Raw genomic sequence first — 15604 nt, forward strand, 5'->3', positions numbered from 1 at the left:
CTTGGGCATAAGCCTCCAACAAAAAGTTCTAAGTTGGTGCCTTTCTAATTCTGAAGCTGACGGATGCTTTTCTCACTCTCACACAGCTCAAAATCAACCTGACATTTCTAAAATTACATTTTGAAGGCAAGGAATCTATAAAGTGCACCAAAGCCCATGCCAGCTGGGAGAAAAAGAAAAGAGGAAAGAGAAATGTTTCTGGCTCCCTCCCTTACATTTGAATATTCTTTATATATTGGCTGGGGCAGCTCGAGAAGGGAAGGGGCACTTACAGACCACCTAAAACTGCAGGAAAGTTTTCAAGGAGCAGGTGCTTTCTGAATTTCTCTGAGGGTTCCAGTGCAATTGTGGTTCAGACTGGCCTGGAGACAAGGAATGAAAATGAGGGAGAAGTGAGACAGGGCGTGAAGGGGGTGGGACACCTTTGTCTTCTTCACACCAGAGACAGTCCTTCCACAGGCGGCTGGCGAGGGGCCTCGAGGTGGGCCCCCAAGGAAGCCCCCTGGCTGGGCGGCACACAGGCCGCTTAAAAGAGAATAAGCCAGCAGCTGCTTCTCCTTAAACTAGAGAGGTGGCCGAGGGGGCTTTGTGCGAGCCAGGATCAAAACACGCCTATCAAGAGGGATCAAGGGCCTGGCCAAGTGGATTGCAGATGGGAATGGGAATTGAATTTTTTTTTTTTTTTTTTAACAAAAATGTAAAGAAAATTCAGAGAGAAAATGCCTCCATGTGCAATTCTGTCCTTTCACTTGTAGCGAAGCCTGTTCAACTACCACAATCATCCTCTGCCCTTCACCCACAGATCAACTTTAAAATGCAACTAAAATGATCCATTCAACTGAGAAGAACCCCACACCCCTTCACCCCCACCCAGTACCCAGCAAGCTAGTTCCCTGAGCCTCCAGCCTGGATGGAGCAAGTCTACCCTCCTGCTTCTCTGCTTCGTCTCCTTACTGCGGTTGCTGTGGGGCTCTCACGGCTGCGAACACACGTGACCCAGGAGGAAACGAGTCCTTAATCTACGTTCCACACAGGGCAGCTCCACTCAGGAATCATTAATCCCGTGCTCACAAGGTGACTCCAGGGTGCTTATTACTAGGGAGACAGAAGATTGGGGGAAACAGGAACCCCCTTCTCTGGGGTTGCAACACCTTGGGGCAGAGGGAGATGCCTACAAATAGGCCTCAGGGGCCAGGCAGAGCACCAAGGGTGTGCTTATCATGAAACGGGGGAAGGGCAGGCAGGAGATGAGGGGTGGTTCCTCCTAGGAAAACTGTGGGCTATGCTTGAAGGAAGTGCGATCTGAGGGGCGGGTAGGGGTGTGATGGCAGCCAGGGGTAAGGGGACAGGGGCATCCCAGGGGGAGTGTGCAGCAAATGCACAGGCCCAGCATGGAGAGGGAGGGCTTCTGGTGCAGCAAGCTTTTCTGTGTATGTGTGGGATGAGGCGGGGAGGCTGTGTGGAGCGGAGAGGGGAGAGCCTAGGGCTGTATCCCTGTATCCTCAAAGACCATGCATGCCAGGCTGAAAAGTCACCAAATGAGATTCTTACAAATGAGACTCTGTGGACAGTTTATGCCGGCCAAGACATGAGCAGAGCTGCTCCAGCCACAGAACACGCTGAGTCCCGGCCCCCTTTCGCCTTCAGGTCTCTTCTTGAGCAGTGGAGGAGGAGGAGGAGGAAGATGCCTTCCAGTCCCCCAGGGCCATCTTGCAGAGGACAGTGGCTACTGCTGGACCAGGTCCTTCCCTGAGGGCACACTGCAGAGCCAAGAAGCCGCATTCCTGTGTTGGGGGAAGTGGCCAAAGGAGACCCTTCCAAAGCCAGAGACTGAGGCTACAAGAATGCAGCAGAGCCCAGCTGGGCAGAGAGGACCAATTCCAGGATAATCATCAACGCTACTCCTCTCAGGGCCACTGGCTCACTGACAGGGGTGTGTGGCCTCTCAGCATACCACAGGTGACACAGGGAGGGGAGGAGAGGTGCCAGCCCTGGGGACTCAACACCCGTGAAGTGTCTGAACCACTTACATGCCCACATGCAAAACTTGCTCCTATCTCTCCCCAAGCCAACAAAAGTCCATGCCTTCCTCTCCTGCACTGTATGTGGGATGCATGGGATCTCGTCAGTAGTTTCATGCAGTTGGGGCTCGTCTTTGTTCTCATCTGTCCCTCTCCAGCCTCAATGTCCATGGTACCTCCCCACTGAGTCCCCACAACAGACTCTCTTAATGTGTTTTTGCATGTCAAATATCTCTGCCATTTAATTAAAAAAAAAAAAAAAAAACAGTTAATATCACAAAGGACTCCAGAAATACATGCTTTTGAATTCCAGCCACAGAGAAGACAAGAGGAGACACTGGCATCTGCAGATATGGCTGCTTTCCATAAGAAAGGTTCGTGCAGTGAGACCAGCCCAGCTCCTCAGCCCATGTGAGAACACACACCCCACCACACAAGGGCTGAGGGACAGTGTCTTTGGTTGGCTGGGGCTTCATCCAGAGCTCATTGGAAGGTGGCTTGGCAAGAAGGGGAAGTCTTCCTGCAGCCCCCTTACGAGGGCAACAAAGGCAGGGAGTACATGAGGAGGCATTTAAGCTTTGCTAGCCTCCCGCCGCCTCTTAGGCTACAGGACTCGTTACTGCAACCTAACACAGAATAGGTTGATGATTTGAACTTGGATCTCACAGTAGCCCAGTGACACATCAGCAGCCATAATGTGGACGTCAGCAGGAGAGCGGCCAGCCGGAAAATTGCTCCTAGACAATCGTGTATTGTTAGATCCACATAGAGAATACATTCAAACCCTTTATACCAAATAAGAGTAAATAATTATACCAATATAAACAGGGCCTCTGACCCTTTCATTTTATTAAAATGGCACGTAAATATGAAAACAGCATACTGATCACTTCATACGTCTGCGTGTCCCCAGGTGTGTGGCCGAGGAGTGGCACGAGGGCTCCCTCCGAGAGGCTGCAGACTCATGCATTGAGCAATTCATGTTCTTTATCGGTTTTCCCAATAGCATCAGGATTTGACAGTGGGTCGAGGTCAGCAAAGAGGCTGAACCAGGCAGTCAGGTCTGAGGAGGCAGCCTTGGCAGGTTCTGGGGAGAGAACAGGCAACATGAATACACGTACCTTCCAAAGGCCCACCTCTGCCATGCTGCATACAGGTGGGTCCAGGCTCATCTGGAAAAGGGAGGATACTGCTCACTCAGACGAATCCTATTACACTCTGTCTCTAAAACTAGCTAGGGGATTCCACATATCCCTGTTGGCTATCGGAGAAACATTTCTAAACCATGGCCTGAAGCTCAGTGAAGAACAAGCCCAGTGTCAATCCACACCTGCATCCCCATCCCAGCGGATGGCACGGCCCAACAAGTTGCCTAAAACTTCAGACGGTGCTGCTTCAACACAAGTAGGAAATATCACTGTGATTTCAGAAATCGAATGAATGGCTGAGGATGCATGGTGCCTTCCAGTGTCCACTGGAGGAATCTTTTTGAATCTGCTGGGTCAAGGGAAGTATGATGGTCACTCTTTTCAGGCTTTAGAGCATCAGGCTGAGAGGAGGGTTTCTCCTTTCTCAGGGTCACTGCCCTCATCCACCATCTCCTGTTAGAGGGAGGAGGCCTTTGACATGCCTCCCTTCCTCCCCCCTCACACCCCTCCCACTTCACCATCTATGGATGCTCCCTTCAACTGTTCTTTAACTGAACCACCTGCCCTAACTTCCCGAATGCCACAATTACAGAGCCAAATTATTTTCCAGATGAGAGTATTTTCAAAAGAGTGCCTCATGCAAGTGATTTCTACACAAGTTGGGGCCTCTTTATATAAATCATTCCACATGAGGATCGAAGTTCATTGGCTTGGACGACCCAGGCTTTTTTCCCCTTCCCCAACAGGTGGGAGTATCAAAAGCACGAAGAAAACGTCTGACAGGTTATCCTTCTAGCTGAGAGCAACAAGGAATGTGCTTGCCATCTGGCTGGAAGAGTCTCAGAAAATACTGGTGGGACAGGCTGCTACAAGGTTATGCCAGAGGAACAGGACAGTGGTTATGGGCTTATCCTACAGCAACAAGGCCTTTGGTCTTTTCACGAAAATGGCACTGAAATGTTAAGATAAGGTGCCAATCATGGTATAGTTCTGATTCCTGTCTTTTGTTTTTCCCCATAATCTCTCATAGGTATATTACTTTATCATGAGATAATCAACACATCCATTACAGAGATAAAATGACTACAAGCAATGCTCACTGGCAAGAGGCAAGTTATTGTGTAACATTAATTGATCTCCATGTACAATCAACCTGCAGAACACTTGGCTTAGTTTGATACGATAAACTGAGACCCAAGAGATCTCAATATAGGTTGGCTGGGGAGTGGAGTGGGGAATAATTTTTAAAAAGGGAGTAACCAACTCAACGTTTAGTCATGTAGGAGTCCACACAACAAACTGTATGGGGCAAGACTGATTTAAAGAGGATTAGCCATCTCGATTCTTGATAGGGAATATCAAGATCTCTTAAAGAGATCTCCAGCAAAAATACACTACATCACTACATCCACTTCCTCTTTTCCTCCTAACCTCCCAAAGGTGTAGGGTGGCCTCAGAGGGTAGCTGTGGCCTTGCTAGGAGGAGTCAGGTGACTGTACTTTGGTGCAGCCCTCACCTTCCCTAGACCTCTACTGCCAGAGTTTGGGAAACCAGGTGCAACTGTTTGCACAATACCTACAAGAACATCCTGGGAATGCTTCTGGATGATAAAGACACTCCCTGCAACTTCCTGTGGTTAACACGGAAAGTGGCTGATGACCAAAGGGAGAGACAGCTGCAAATACAGAGATCTTCAGTCAAGCACAGGTTCTCTTTGGGGACCTGTCTCAGAAAAGAACAGTCCCACAAGCTTGAAAGGCCCTCCTCTGACAGCTAAGTAAACCTGGCTCTTTGTTAGGTGGAGGCAATGGTAGTTTCAGCCAAAGACAGCAAACTTCACTGGCCTTTCCTACCTTGCTGGAACCATTCAATCTTGGTCAGCACACAATCACATGGGGAGAGGTTATTTGGTTCCTCCTCCTTTGGTTTAATAAGGGGAATTATTAGTTGGGACACTGGGCCAGAATAAAAGAACATAATTCCTAGGATCATGTAAAACTCTCCACCCTTGTAGCCCATGCTTTGTACCCTAGGTGCTCAAATAAAATTAGTAAAGACAAGACAGAAAATAGTGTTAGGCTAGTTGAAAGGAAGGCAATTGTCATTTCCAGGGAATAAAACACTATATTACCTTTCATTGCAGGGCTGTTGTCATTTGGACTGCTTGCCTGTGGTGCTGGCCATGGAGTAGGAGGAGGATTGACATTGTTCTCTGACCAGCCTAATGTTCAAAACCAGAGGTTGTTAGGTCGAGGGAAGAACAGGCACACTGCCCTACCAGGCACTGGGCACACACACGGTCTCACCCATAGTGGCCTCCAAAGAAAGGGAAAAGGGTGACAAGACCCTTCTGCCATGTTCTTCATACCTGGGGTATATTTTATGGGACAGTATATATATATATATATATATATATATATATATATATATATATATAATTATACCTAATTCATAAGTATGGAAAATTAGGGAAAAAATTGGATTTTGGAAAAAAAAATTGTGAAATTGTTAACGTTGAAACTTTTTTTTTTTTTTTTTTTTTTAAGCTCTATGCCCATTTTTCTTCTCAAGTAACATCATTTCATGGTCACACCAAAGATTATCCATAGCATTCCAAGGAAATCAAGTGCCTTGTTTTTCTGTCATAAATGGAGAAAGCTTAAAAAAAAAAAAAGTGAACAATAGTAAATATAGTGATACAACTAATAAACTGTGGGTCTTCTCCACTTCATTATGATCCAGCTGATTTATTTTGTATCCAGCTAATCTGAGAAGTTTAGTTAATACAGATAAATAAATGGTAGTCTAGTCCAAGTTTATGAGGGGAAAGAAAGCCCCCTCCCCCAATTTGCTGCCATGTCCTTACAATGGCACTTGGCTTGTGTAACCCAACATTCTGTAATGCCCCCTGTGCTCTTCCTGCTTCTAATGTAAACTTAACATCCGGCAGTCCTGCTTGGGGAGAGGCACACCTAGTTTCCCTAGATGTTTTGGCATGGCTAGATGTTTTGGCATGGCTCACATTTAATTTAGAACTTTACCATATACTCCTTTGCACATCTGCTTTAATTCTTGGTATGTTTAAGTCCTGTCTTCTTAGTGAGAGAAGAAATTCCTTCTTCAATGTGCTCCAAAATACCTAATGCAGCATAGGAAGGTGTTTGTGGACTAAGTCCATTCTTGATTCTCACCATGAAACACAGACCATCAGATGATGTATCACTGTCGGGTCCATCATTGTTAAAATTGTATCCTTTTACTGGGATGCTCTGCTTACAGTGTTTTCTCTGGAAAAGGTTTTGTCTCCTATAAGGCCCTCATAAGACAACATGTTTGGATGGCACAGTTCAGCTGGGGCAGTGAAACCAATTTCTGGAGCAAGAAAAGTCAATGAGTATATGCCACAAAAATGATAGCATTTAATGCTGCTCATTTCCCCTGCCACTAGTCTAAGATGTGTAATAGGAGATGTCATTAGCAACTCTTACTCTGTTTATTAGTTTGCAATTTTGTGTCACCTCCTAGAGTTGTGAGCCTCTTGGAGATAGGACCATGTATTAATCATCTTTACATCCTGTACTGTGCTGCCTGGCACACAATGGCTGTTGAATTAGGATAAACTTTTAGGGAATAGTCTTAAACCATAAGAAGTACACTTATAAAGCATTATTTTAAGATACAGCAAAGCAATGCTTGGCATAGTAGATGCTATAATACTCACTGGCTGAATTATTTCATTTTAGACAAGTGACATACAGACTTCTCCGAGAAGACTAACCAATGACAAATAAAACAGGAGGCCTTTGACCTATTTATTGGTTCTAAAACAATGCAAACATATAGAGGGTTTTTAAAAGTATTATTATTCATTGGAAAGGTACTTGAATATGTAGTTAACATAATTCATAAGCCATCAAAAGCACCAGATTTTGAGGGAGCTTTCTAGGATAATGGAAATGTTCTAACACTGGACTATAGTGTTAATTGCACAATATAAATTTACCAGAAATCCTTGAACCATTCTTTTACAATGGCTGGTTTTTATGGTATGTAAATTACAGTTCAAAAAAAGCAGTTTTAAGAAATGACCAGTATTCAGTGTAATCCAGGAGTAACACAACCTCCCTAGTTCCTAGATAACTGGCCCATGAGCATTCCTTTTAAACGCAAATCACATAAAACAGTGGCAAATGTGGAAAGTTAAAATCGTGATTCCATAAGTATGCCAAATAAAGCTGAAAGAGGTAGAATGTAACTGGGTGACTTTTACCCTTTTCCCCTACAATCCTCTCCCCAACACCAAATGTACTCAAGACCCACCTGTGCTCAGCAGAGCCCACGGACCCTTCCCCGCACCCCCAGCAAGGCTGGCCTTAACCTCTTAAGAGTAGTGGTTCTCAAAGTGTGGTGCCCACACCAGCAGCATGGGTATCACCTGTAAGCTGGCTAGAAATGCAAGTTCCCAGGGCCAACCCTGACCCAGTGAATCAGAATCCCTAGGGGTAAAGCCCAGGAAACTGTTTTAACAACTCCCCAGTGATTATAAATGCAAGTTTGGGAAGCACTGTTATAGGCGGTCTCCAAGGAGGCTGCACAAGGGTCACTATCTCCATCAGGATCAGGTCATCTTGGTTGAGGCCAGAGCCAGACAAAGGCAGAGGCTCTCCTACGAAACAGAGGGGTCTGTCTCAGAACCCTACTTCCTCAGGTCCTGCAGCTTTAAGCTCTTCAGTTCTGTCAAGCTCTCTGAGTTCAAGGAGATCCACACATTCAGAGAGAACCCGAACCGACCCAGAGCAAAGCCAAATCAGAGGTACAGAAGTCAACCCTCCCTGGTTTCTATATGTTATTCAATACAGTGGGAACTCAATGAGATAATTTTTCGCATTTCAAAAATATGCACAACAGTCATTTTTTTTAAATGGCTGCAGAGAACACTCAAAAAGTGAGGCAGGTTGGAAGCATTGTATTTTTTAGAGTATAAAATGGAACACATTCCTAAAGGAGGCAGAAATAAATCTACATGTCAAAACCGAGCTCCCCTCACTTTATGTAATGGGCATGTTCCCGAAAAGTTATAAATAAATAAAATGTCTGTATATCAAATCATATTTTAAAAGTACCAGAAATATAAATCATTTTTCAAGCCTATTGGATTATAATGGCATATTCCTTTATAAAGACAATACATGTCTGTTAATTGGATTCATTTGTAACTGTGGGTTTTGGAATATTGCTCACCTAAACACTCATGATCATACAGGCAACATCTAGAATCTATGGATTTGGGGGCTTCTCTGGAGCAGAGGAAACGAAGGACGATGAGTCTGATGACATCCCCTCATTGGAGTCTAAGATGATGGGGACAACATACCTCAGAGTTTTCACAAAGACACAGGCTGTCTCTATTCTCTTGTCCCACAGTGTGGAGCAGAAGCAACAGCCAGTCTGCCAAGTCATATTGTTCCCTCAGAACAGCTATTAAGCAGAAGTCTAACGCACTTATGTGCATGAGGGGGAGAAAATAGTATGGCTGGGACACTGGCTAAAACAGAAAGAAAAGAAAATATAAACTCAGCTGCAATGTCACCCTCACTCATATCACTTTGGGAATTATTTAGGGGAGGGGTGCAATGAGGGTAATTATGGATGGAATGTCAAGCCAGATTTCAAATGTCTTGGCTTCTGTCAGGAAAAAAAAATGCTATTTAAAGAGAACTTCGTGTAGCTAATATTCCTGTAATTGCCATCAACTCTTCTCTAGTTGGTGTTAGCTGGCTGAGGCGTTTTTAACATGAAGGTGTGGCTAGAAAGATGTCTCCCCATCTCAGAGTAATTGTGTCAGGAGAGGGTGGTGAAGGGTGGGGGCCGCAGAGCAAGAGCTGAGAGCTCTGTGAGCAAAATGATTATCCTAGCTCACAGATCCTTTGATATGTCAACTGTGCTACCCATTTGCAGGAAACACATATAAAATTTTATTGGAGCAATCCTGCCCCCTTTACTTACATAAGGGAAAATATAAATCAGCCAGAAATAACACTGGCCAGCTAGAGCAGCAAGTGAAGCCAAAATAACACCATCCAGAGGAGCACTTTACCATGAATGTAATTTCACTAGCTGGGAGAGCAAAAGCCCAGGCTGGGTTGATGATCATAGCGTGGGGGGGCTCTGGGGTGGGGTTGGCAGGGAAAGGGAAAGTGGGAACACCACAGCCATGGTGGCCAAGCACCACCCAGCCATCCATATTTCCCGTACTGAGCCCCAGTTTCCATCTCTGCAAAGGGTGGGTAAAAATTCCTGCCTCATAGGTGGTTGTTGTTGAATAAGATAGGATCTTGTAGGTGAAACGAGAGAGTAGAGAGGCTAGAGAGCAGGCCATCAATAAATCTAAGCCGAAACTGAATTTTAGTCCAGCTCAGCAAGCACGAGGAACAACCCCTGAGATTAGCTGAGGGTTGTTTTCTTTTAATCTAGTGATTCAATGTCTGCTGCTCTCTCCCTCCCTTCTTGTCATCCCTCCATCCACCCAGTCTTTTTTGAACATCTACTGTATTCCAGGCACTCAGCCATGTTCTGGAAATATGATGGTGAGCAACACAAACATGGGCCCTGCCCATGACAACCAAAAGCAAGAGACAGAAAATTAGACCAATCTTAAAATGACGTGAGAGAATGGGAATGAGTGAGTATACCGGGTACAAAGGGAATGGAGGCAGAAACATCTAACCTGGACTGCTGGGAGGAACAGGAAGTCAGGGAAGGCTCCGTGTATGAAATGACATTGAAGCTGAGAACCAGAAGGATGAGAACTTAACTAGGGAAAGCAAGCATCATGGGTGTGTAGGTGGGTGACGTGCTCTAAGGAGGAGCGAGAATGCGTACCAGAGCCCAGTGGTGGGTAGAGCCAGGCTCACTCAAGTTCGATATGGCTGGAGTCCAGCTTACTGACATAATACATGTTTCTCCAGCAAAACAATGTTGTTAAGTCATGCTAAGTAAAGGTGTGGGGAGTGTAGGCAGCAGTGGGACTGGGGTCAGGTCCTAAAGGACCTTGTAAGCCAATCTGAGGAGTTGAGAAATTATATAAATGATGGATATAAAACTCCAACAACTTGGCAAGTCACAAGACCTATGTGGGAATCCCTGATTTCCTCATATACTAAATGGGGGTGGAATAGATGGTCATCAAGGCCCCTTCCATGGATTAAAGGAGGCACTTAAATTCTGCACATATCCAAGACCTACAGATGCTCCTCAACAAGCTGCTTCTTTGATGGAACAAAAATTCCACTGGCTTGTGTTGAAAGTACCACTGCATTAAACTCTAACTGCACGCCACAGTCTTCTCCTTCATATCCTTTGAGCCCCAGAAATACGTTATCTGGAACCAGGCTAAGCCAGGAATGGCAAGAGGCGAGCTCAGTTTGAGGAAAGGTGAATTTGAGATAATGCAAAGCCTGGCATTACATTAGCCTTAAATAGAAACCCACCCAGATGGCAATAGCACCTAGGCATGGTATAAAACAAAAGAATATCCAGAAGGAACACAGGGCTGTACATTTGTGAGAATGTGGAACAAAACTCCTAACTTTGGTTTGCAGAATCCTAAATCACAAGATGTCCTGGTGCATTTATTTTGAGCAGATGGTAGTCTTTTCAGTATCGGTGTCTATTTCTAAATTAAATTTGGGATATTGGTGGAGAATGGAGAAGAATGTCAAATGAGGCTTATCAGCCTCACCTCATCTCTACCTTGGGCAACCCCCTCTGGCTAGCTCTCCTTCTATTCACTTTAAGAGGCCTTAGGAAGGCACTATTTTCTCCTCCCTGTATGACACAGGAAATTCCAGCCCCTATTATGCTGGTAACTTCAGAAACTCTTAGAAATCCTACATAAAATTAACTCCTCTTTCAAATGTTCAGCCCAACTTAATCCTAAATGTAAGTTGCTTTGTTTGGCTCTCCCAGACCTTGAAGTTGAGGTGGGGAGCAGAGGAAAATGCAACTGTTATCTTACTAAATCCCCCTTCCTTTCTGCTCCCCAGAGCACAGGGGAATGGATGAGGAAAGAGGACAAAGAAAGGAGGGAGGGAGGCAGAGGAAGATGGGGAGATAAGGAGGGGAGAAGACAGAAGAGGTGAAGGAGAAGGGAGGAGGGGAGAGTGAGAGGGAAATGCAGCCTGTGGAAGAGCAGAGTTTGCTGCCCTCCAAGCCTGGAGCATTCCCGAAGTTCTCCTGACACTCTGACCCTGAGGCTGCAGCCCCACCTGGACCTCACAGAGAACCAGGACAGCGGTGGTTGAGACTGAGCAGGAATGCGCTTCAGGGAAGATGTGGGTGGCTGCTAGCACAGGAGAAGATTCTATAGACAATCTCGATTTCAAATATTCTATTCTGGAACATCATCTGATTTTTGTGGTTGACAGGGACCCTGCCTCCCCACATGCACATTCCTCCTTCATGGCAACCACCTGTCCTTGGTCTGTGTGTGTGTCCAGGACACCCAGGGCCAGGCTAATCATATTATAATTCCTGCTCCTCTGGAAGCATCCACGGAGAGGCCTGAAGGAACCCACTGAGGAGTCACATTTGCCATCAAAGACTTGGTACAGAGAGCCAGCCAGAAGGGAAAGGTGAAAGGCACAGACTCTGGAAGCAGATGGCTCAGGTTCACTCTCTCTCTCCTATCAGATGTATGATCTCAGGCAAATTACATAGCTGCTCTGTTCCTCAGTTTCCTGGGCTCTATGATGGAGATGATGATAGTACCTGACTAGGAAGGGTGTGGTGAGGATTAGGTTACGTCAACTCTCTACCACTGCTTCTTTCACTAAGCCAACATGCCAATGGGCCTTTGTACTCCATGTTGTGTTTGACTTTTCAGTTGTTTATTTAATTTGGGTTTTGAGATGATCTGGATAATCAGGGGAAGCAGTTCCAATACGAGGTGTCAGAAGTTTAACAGTTACTTAGATGCTTTTGCAGTTCATGTATATAGATGCATTTTCTAGACGATGGATGTAATAAAAAAAAATCTACAGCCAATATTCATCTTTTCCTCTTTTTTTAGGGTGAAAGTCCTCATAAAAGCATAGACTGTGGTTGTAACTGGATTACATGATCAATCATCAAAGCAGGGGGGCTGTCCTTTATTTGTACCACATCTGTTTTGAAGGTTCCTTGAATTCAGGCAGCACCAGTGGTGGAATTCTGGGAGTACCTGCTGGGAGTCCATAGGTGTGAGAGAGGCTGAATGAGCTTCCTCTTTCAAACACTTAGGTTCCACTTTTTTTTTTTTTTCTGTCACTTTAAGTTCCGTAGACATTCAATTGATGGCTGTTGGCATGCAAAGGCAACAGGATAACTCAGAGGTTACAAAACAACTCCTTTAACATTGGTCTTCATAGAACACCAGCAGAGAAAAGGAAACTTTTAGCAGCCAGGATGATCCCTTTAAATGGTAAATCAGATCATACCCATCGTTGGTCCAAGATGCTATGATGGTTCCCAATTTCACTTGGGCTAAAAAAAAAAAGGCCCAGGTTGTTCCAAAGGCTAGGACGCCCTGTGTGGCCTAGCTTCTGCCTCCCTGCCTCACTTAGACCACAGTGCTCTTCCTGCCGACCCTTGGGCATGCCAGGGGTGTCCTCCCTTGGGCAATGGCACATGGGTTCCCTCTGTCTGCATCTCCACATGGCCGATTGTCTCATCTCCTGCAAATCTGCTCAGATCTCATCTTAATGAGAATCCTATTTAGTTCTGCAGCCTGACCTACCCTGCACTCCACCTAACAGTCTCTTTCCCCTGGTTCTAGCTTTCCTTTTCCTCATCATACCAATCACTTTCTAACCCACTATGTGATTTTTCTTTATTATGTTTATTGTTCATTACCTCTTCTTCATTAGAATGTTAGTTCCAGGAAGGCAGAAGCCTTGTCTGTTATGTTTTCATATGAATCCCCAGTGCCTGGCACCCAGAAGGACCCAACCAATCTCTGTTGAATGAGAAACTTGCTAAGAAGCTAGTAGGGTGGCAACATCAAGTTAGATTTTGCTTGCTTGAGAAATAATGGCCTGCCTTGGTAGTAGTACCTCTCTACCAGTATAAGAAGACCTCTTTCCAAAATGAGCTTGCATTTTTCACTGTCAGAACACCTCCCTCCTTTTTTTTAATTTAATTTTTTGAGATAAACAGAGACAGTGTGAATGGGGGAATGGCAGAGAGAGGGAGAGAGACACTCCCAAGCAGGCTCCACGCTGCCAGGGCAGAGTCCAACACGGGGCTCGATCCCACAAAACTGTGAGATCATGACCCGAGACAAAACCAAGAGTCAGACACTCAAATGACTGAGCCACGCAGGTGCCCCAGAACACCTCCCTTCTTAGACCCAAGTGTGCTTTTGTGCTGTTTCCTTGGACTTGGGACAAGGCTAAAGTGCCAAGTCCATGGCCACTGCTCTGGTCCTAGCTCTCAGGCATAGTTCCAGGGCTGTGGCCCCTGAGCTGAGATCTTCTCACCCTGCCTGCTCAGGAAAAAGGCATGGAGCTCTGACTTCTCAGCTGTCAGTGAGGGCCACTCACAAGTGAATGACACTCAGCCACCCCAGCTAAGTGAGAGCACTGCCACCACCATTCCTCTGGGCATCAGAGGCCCTAGTGTCTCCACAGCTGGGGGCCTGAATCGGGTTCATCCTGCAGCACAGCTGGAGAGTCTCCAGCAGCCCCAAGATCTGAGAGGTAGATCCTGGCTCTGGGCTTCCAGCTCTCCCACAGCTTGTTGGCACCTCCCCCGCAGGTGGGTGGGGGTGAAACTCAAGTCACTGGTGCTCATCTGGGGCTCCAGCAAAAGAGATGGCGAAACCCAGAGGTGAAACTCAGGGTGTAGTATTTTTGGATTCCATGTATCTCTCCTATCTCTAACTCTGTTACTGAAAAAAAAAAAAAAAATGACATGGCTACAAAATGAGACTCCCAGAAGAAGATAAAAGGAATCATGTATTTCATTTAAAAAAAAAAAAAAAAAAAAAAAGAGGGAACACCTTTTTTTGGTCTTGCCCACCAACTCTTGCTGTGTCCATGATCTCATCTCCAAAGACCTGAGGTTTTTTTTTAATAGCTCATAATTACTTAATCATTCCAGTTCTGCTGTTTGTTCTCAGCTTTAAGTGCCAGATAAACACTTATTAAGGTGATAGCCTAAATTCATGGAAAAACGAAAACAACTTGAGAACTTAATAGTGATTCCTGTCTTACAATTAAAGCGACATGAAAGGAGGAAAACGGTGTCGAAATACTAGAAAATAGTCTCCTTCCCAAGGTCTGTTTAGAAACTCAAACTTTAAAATTTCAATTTCAATCTGAGTTTAATTTTGCCCTCTAAATCAATGCGCTCCTCATGCTGGCAGTTCTCAACCAGTGTGCTGCCCTGCACCCTGACCAATGTTGCCAGCCACAGATGATCAGTGTGGAAACTGTATTTCGTCTGTGGCCAAGGCACATGGGGCTGCTGAGCCCCGTGGTTTAGGCAGAACAGGAGCAGCTGAACTGACAGCATCCTCAGCGTTGCAGTGAGCCAGGATGGAAAGACAGCAAGAAGCAAGATAAAATTCAATGTGCAAAGAGTTAAGAAGCCCAGCGTGGTGTTACTTGGCACCTAGAAAGACGACATGTCTATAGAAATGTGGAGAACTGGCTAGGCAGAATTGGCCAAAGCCAATAGGGTCACAACCGGGAAGATTCTCTACGGTATGCCCTGCAAAAATCTAAAATGAGAGCAAGACTGTAAGATTGAGAGCCACCTCTCTAACCTGTCATTAAAAGGAAACATGAACATGACAAGAAAATTATGAAAAGCAAGAAAATTATGAGAAGCAACCTATCTTAAAGCTGGGATAGGACTCTGAGATTTCAACTAAAAAGACACTGGATATAAAATAAAACCCAGAAAACATGAAAAAAAGACAAAGAAGGTAGAAAGAGGCTTTTGGATTAAAAATAAAGAACGAGCACACAACAACAAACCCTGTTTCAATCCCCGTGGTACGTACCTTGGAGTGAGGCCTGTAAGTCTTTCATGTTTTGGTCTAAAAGCTGTGAAGGAAGGAATCCTGAGCCTGCCTGGGGTCTGGGGTCTGGCTCTCCGGCGGCCACAGTGGGCACTGGCTCCTTCGGCCGGCCGTCTCCAAACACGGCAGCCCACTCTTTGCTGAACTCACCCTCGTCCAGGGAGGAAGCATTGAAGATCTCACTCAACAGAAGCAGGTCATCTTTGTCAGCACCCTCGGGTTCTAGGGTCCCCGCCACTGGGCCCAGGCAAGCTGATCAAAGTAACAGAGCACAAAACACATCACCACCCAGGGCCCAAGCTTTTGGGAGCAAATACAGGGGGTGGCTGGGATGGAGCACACTGGGTGATGGCTACATTTAAGAAAAAGTT

General features: G+C 45.6%; 1 protein-coding gene across 23 annotated transcripts in view; it reads right to left on the minus strand.

Annotated features, from left to right (window-relative positions):
- Positions 1-2831: 2831 nt before the first annotated feature.
- The window catches only part of ICA1 (islet cell autoantigen 1), a 148892-nt gene continuing 136119 nt past the window's right edge, over positions 2832-15604 (minus strand). For 12 of the 23 annotated variants that reach the window (XM_042967018.1, XM_042967120.1, XM_042967090.1 and 9 more), the window contains 3 exons: positions 15216-15485; positions 5301-5390; positions 2832-3108 (listed from right to left, as the gene is read on the minus strand). In XM_042967018.1, the coding sequence (XP_042822952.1) occupies positions 2984-3108; positions 5301-5390; positions 15216-15485 (485 nt within the window). In that variant the 3' untranslated portion in view covers positions 2832-2983. Of the gene's footprint in view, positions 3109-4748; positions 4845-5300; positions 5391-6210; positions 6309-6360; positions 6542-12035; positions 12692-15215; positions 15486-15604 lie in introns of those variants that run through there. The other 11 variants (XM_042967042.1, XM_007076672.3, XM_042967023.1 and 8 more) reach the window with 10 other exon arrangements.

The sequence above is a fragment of the Panthera tigris genome, chromosome A2 (genome assembly GCF_018350195.1).
Source record: "Panthera tigris isolate Pti1 chromosome A2, P.tigris_Pti1_mat1.1, whole genome shotgun sequence".
Taxonomy (NCBI): domain Eukaryota; kingdom Metazoa; phylum Chordata; class Mammalia; order Carnivora; family Felidae; genus Panthera; species Panthera tigris.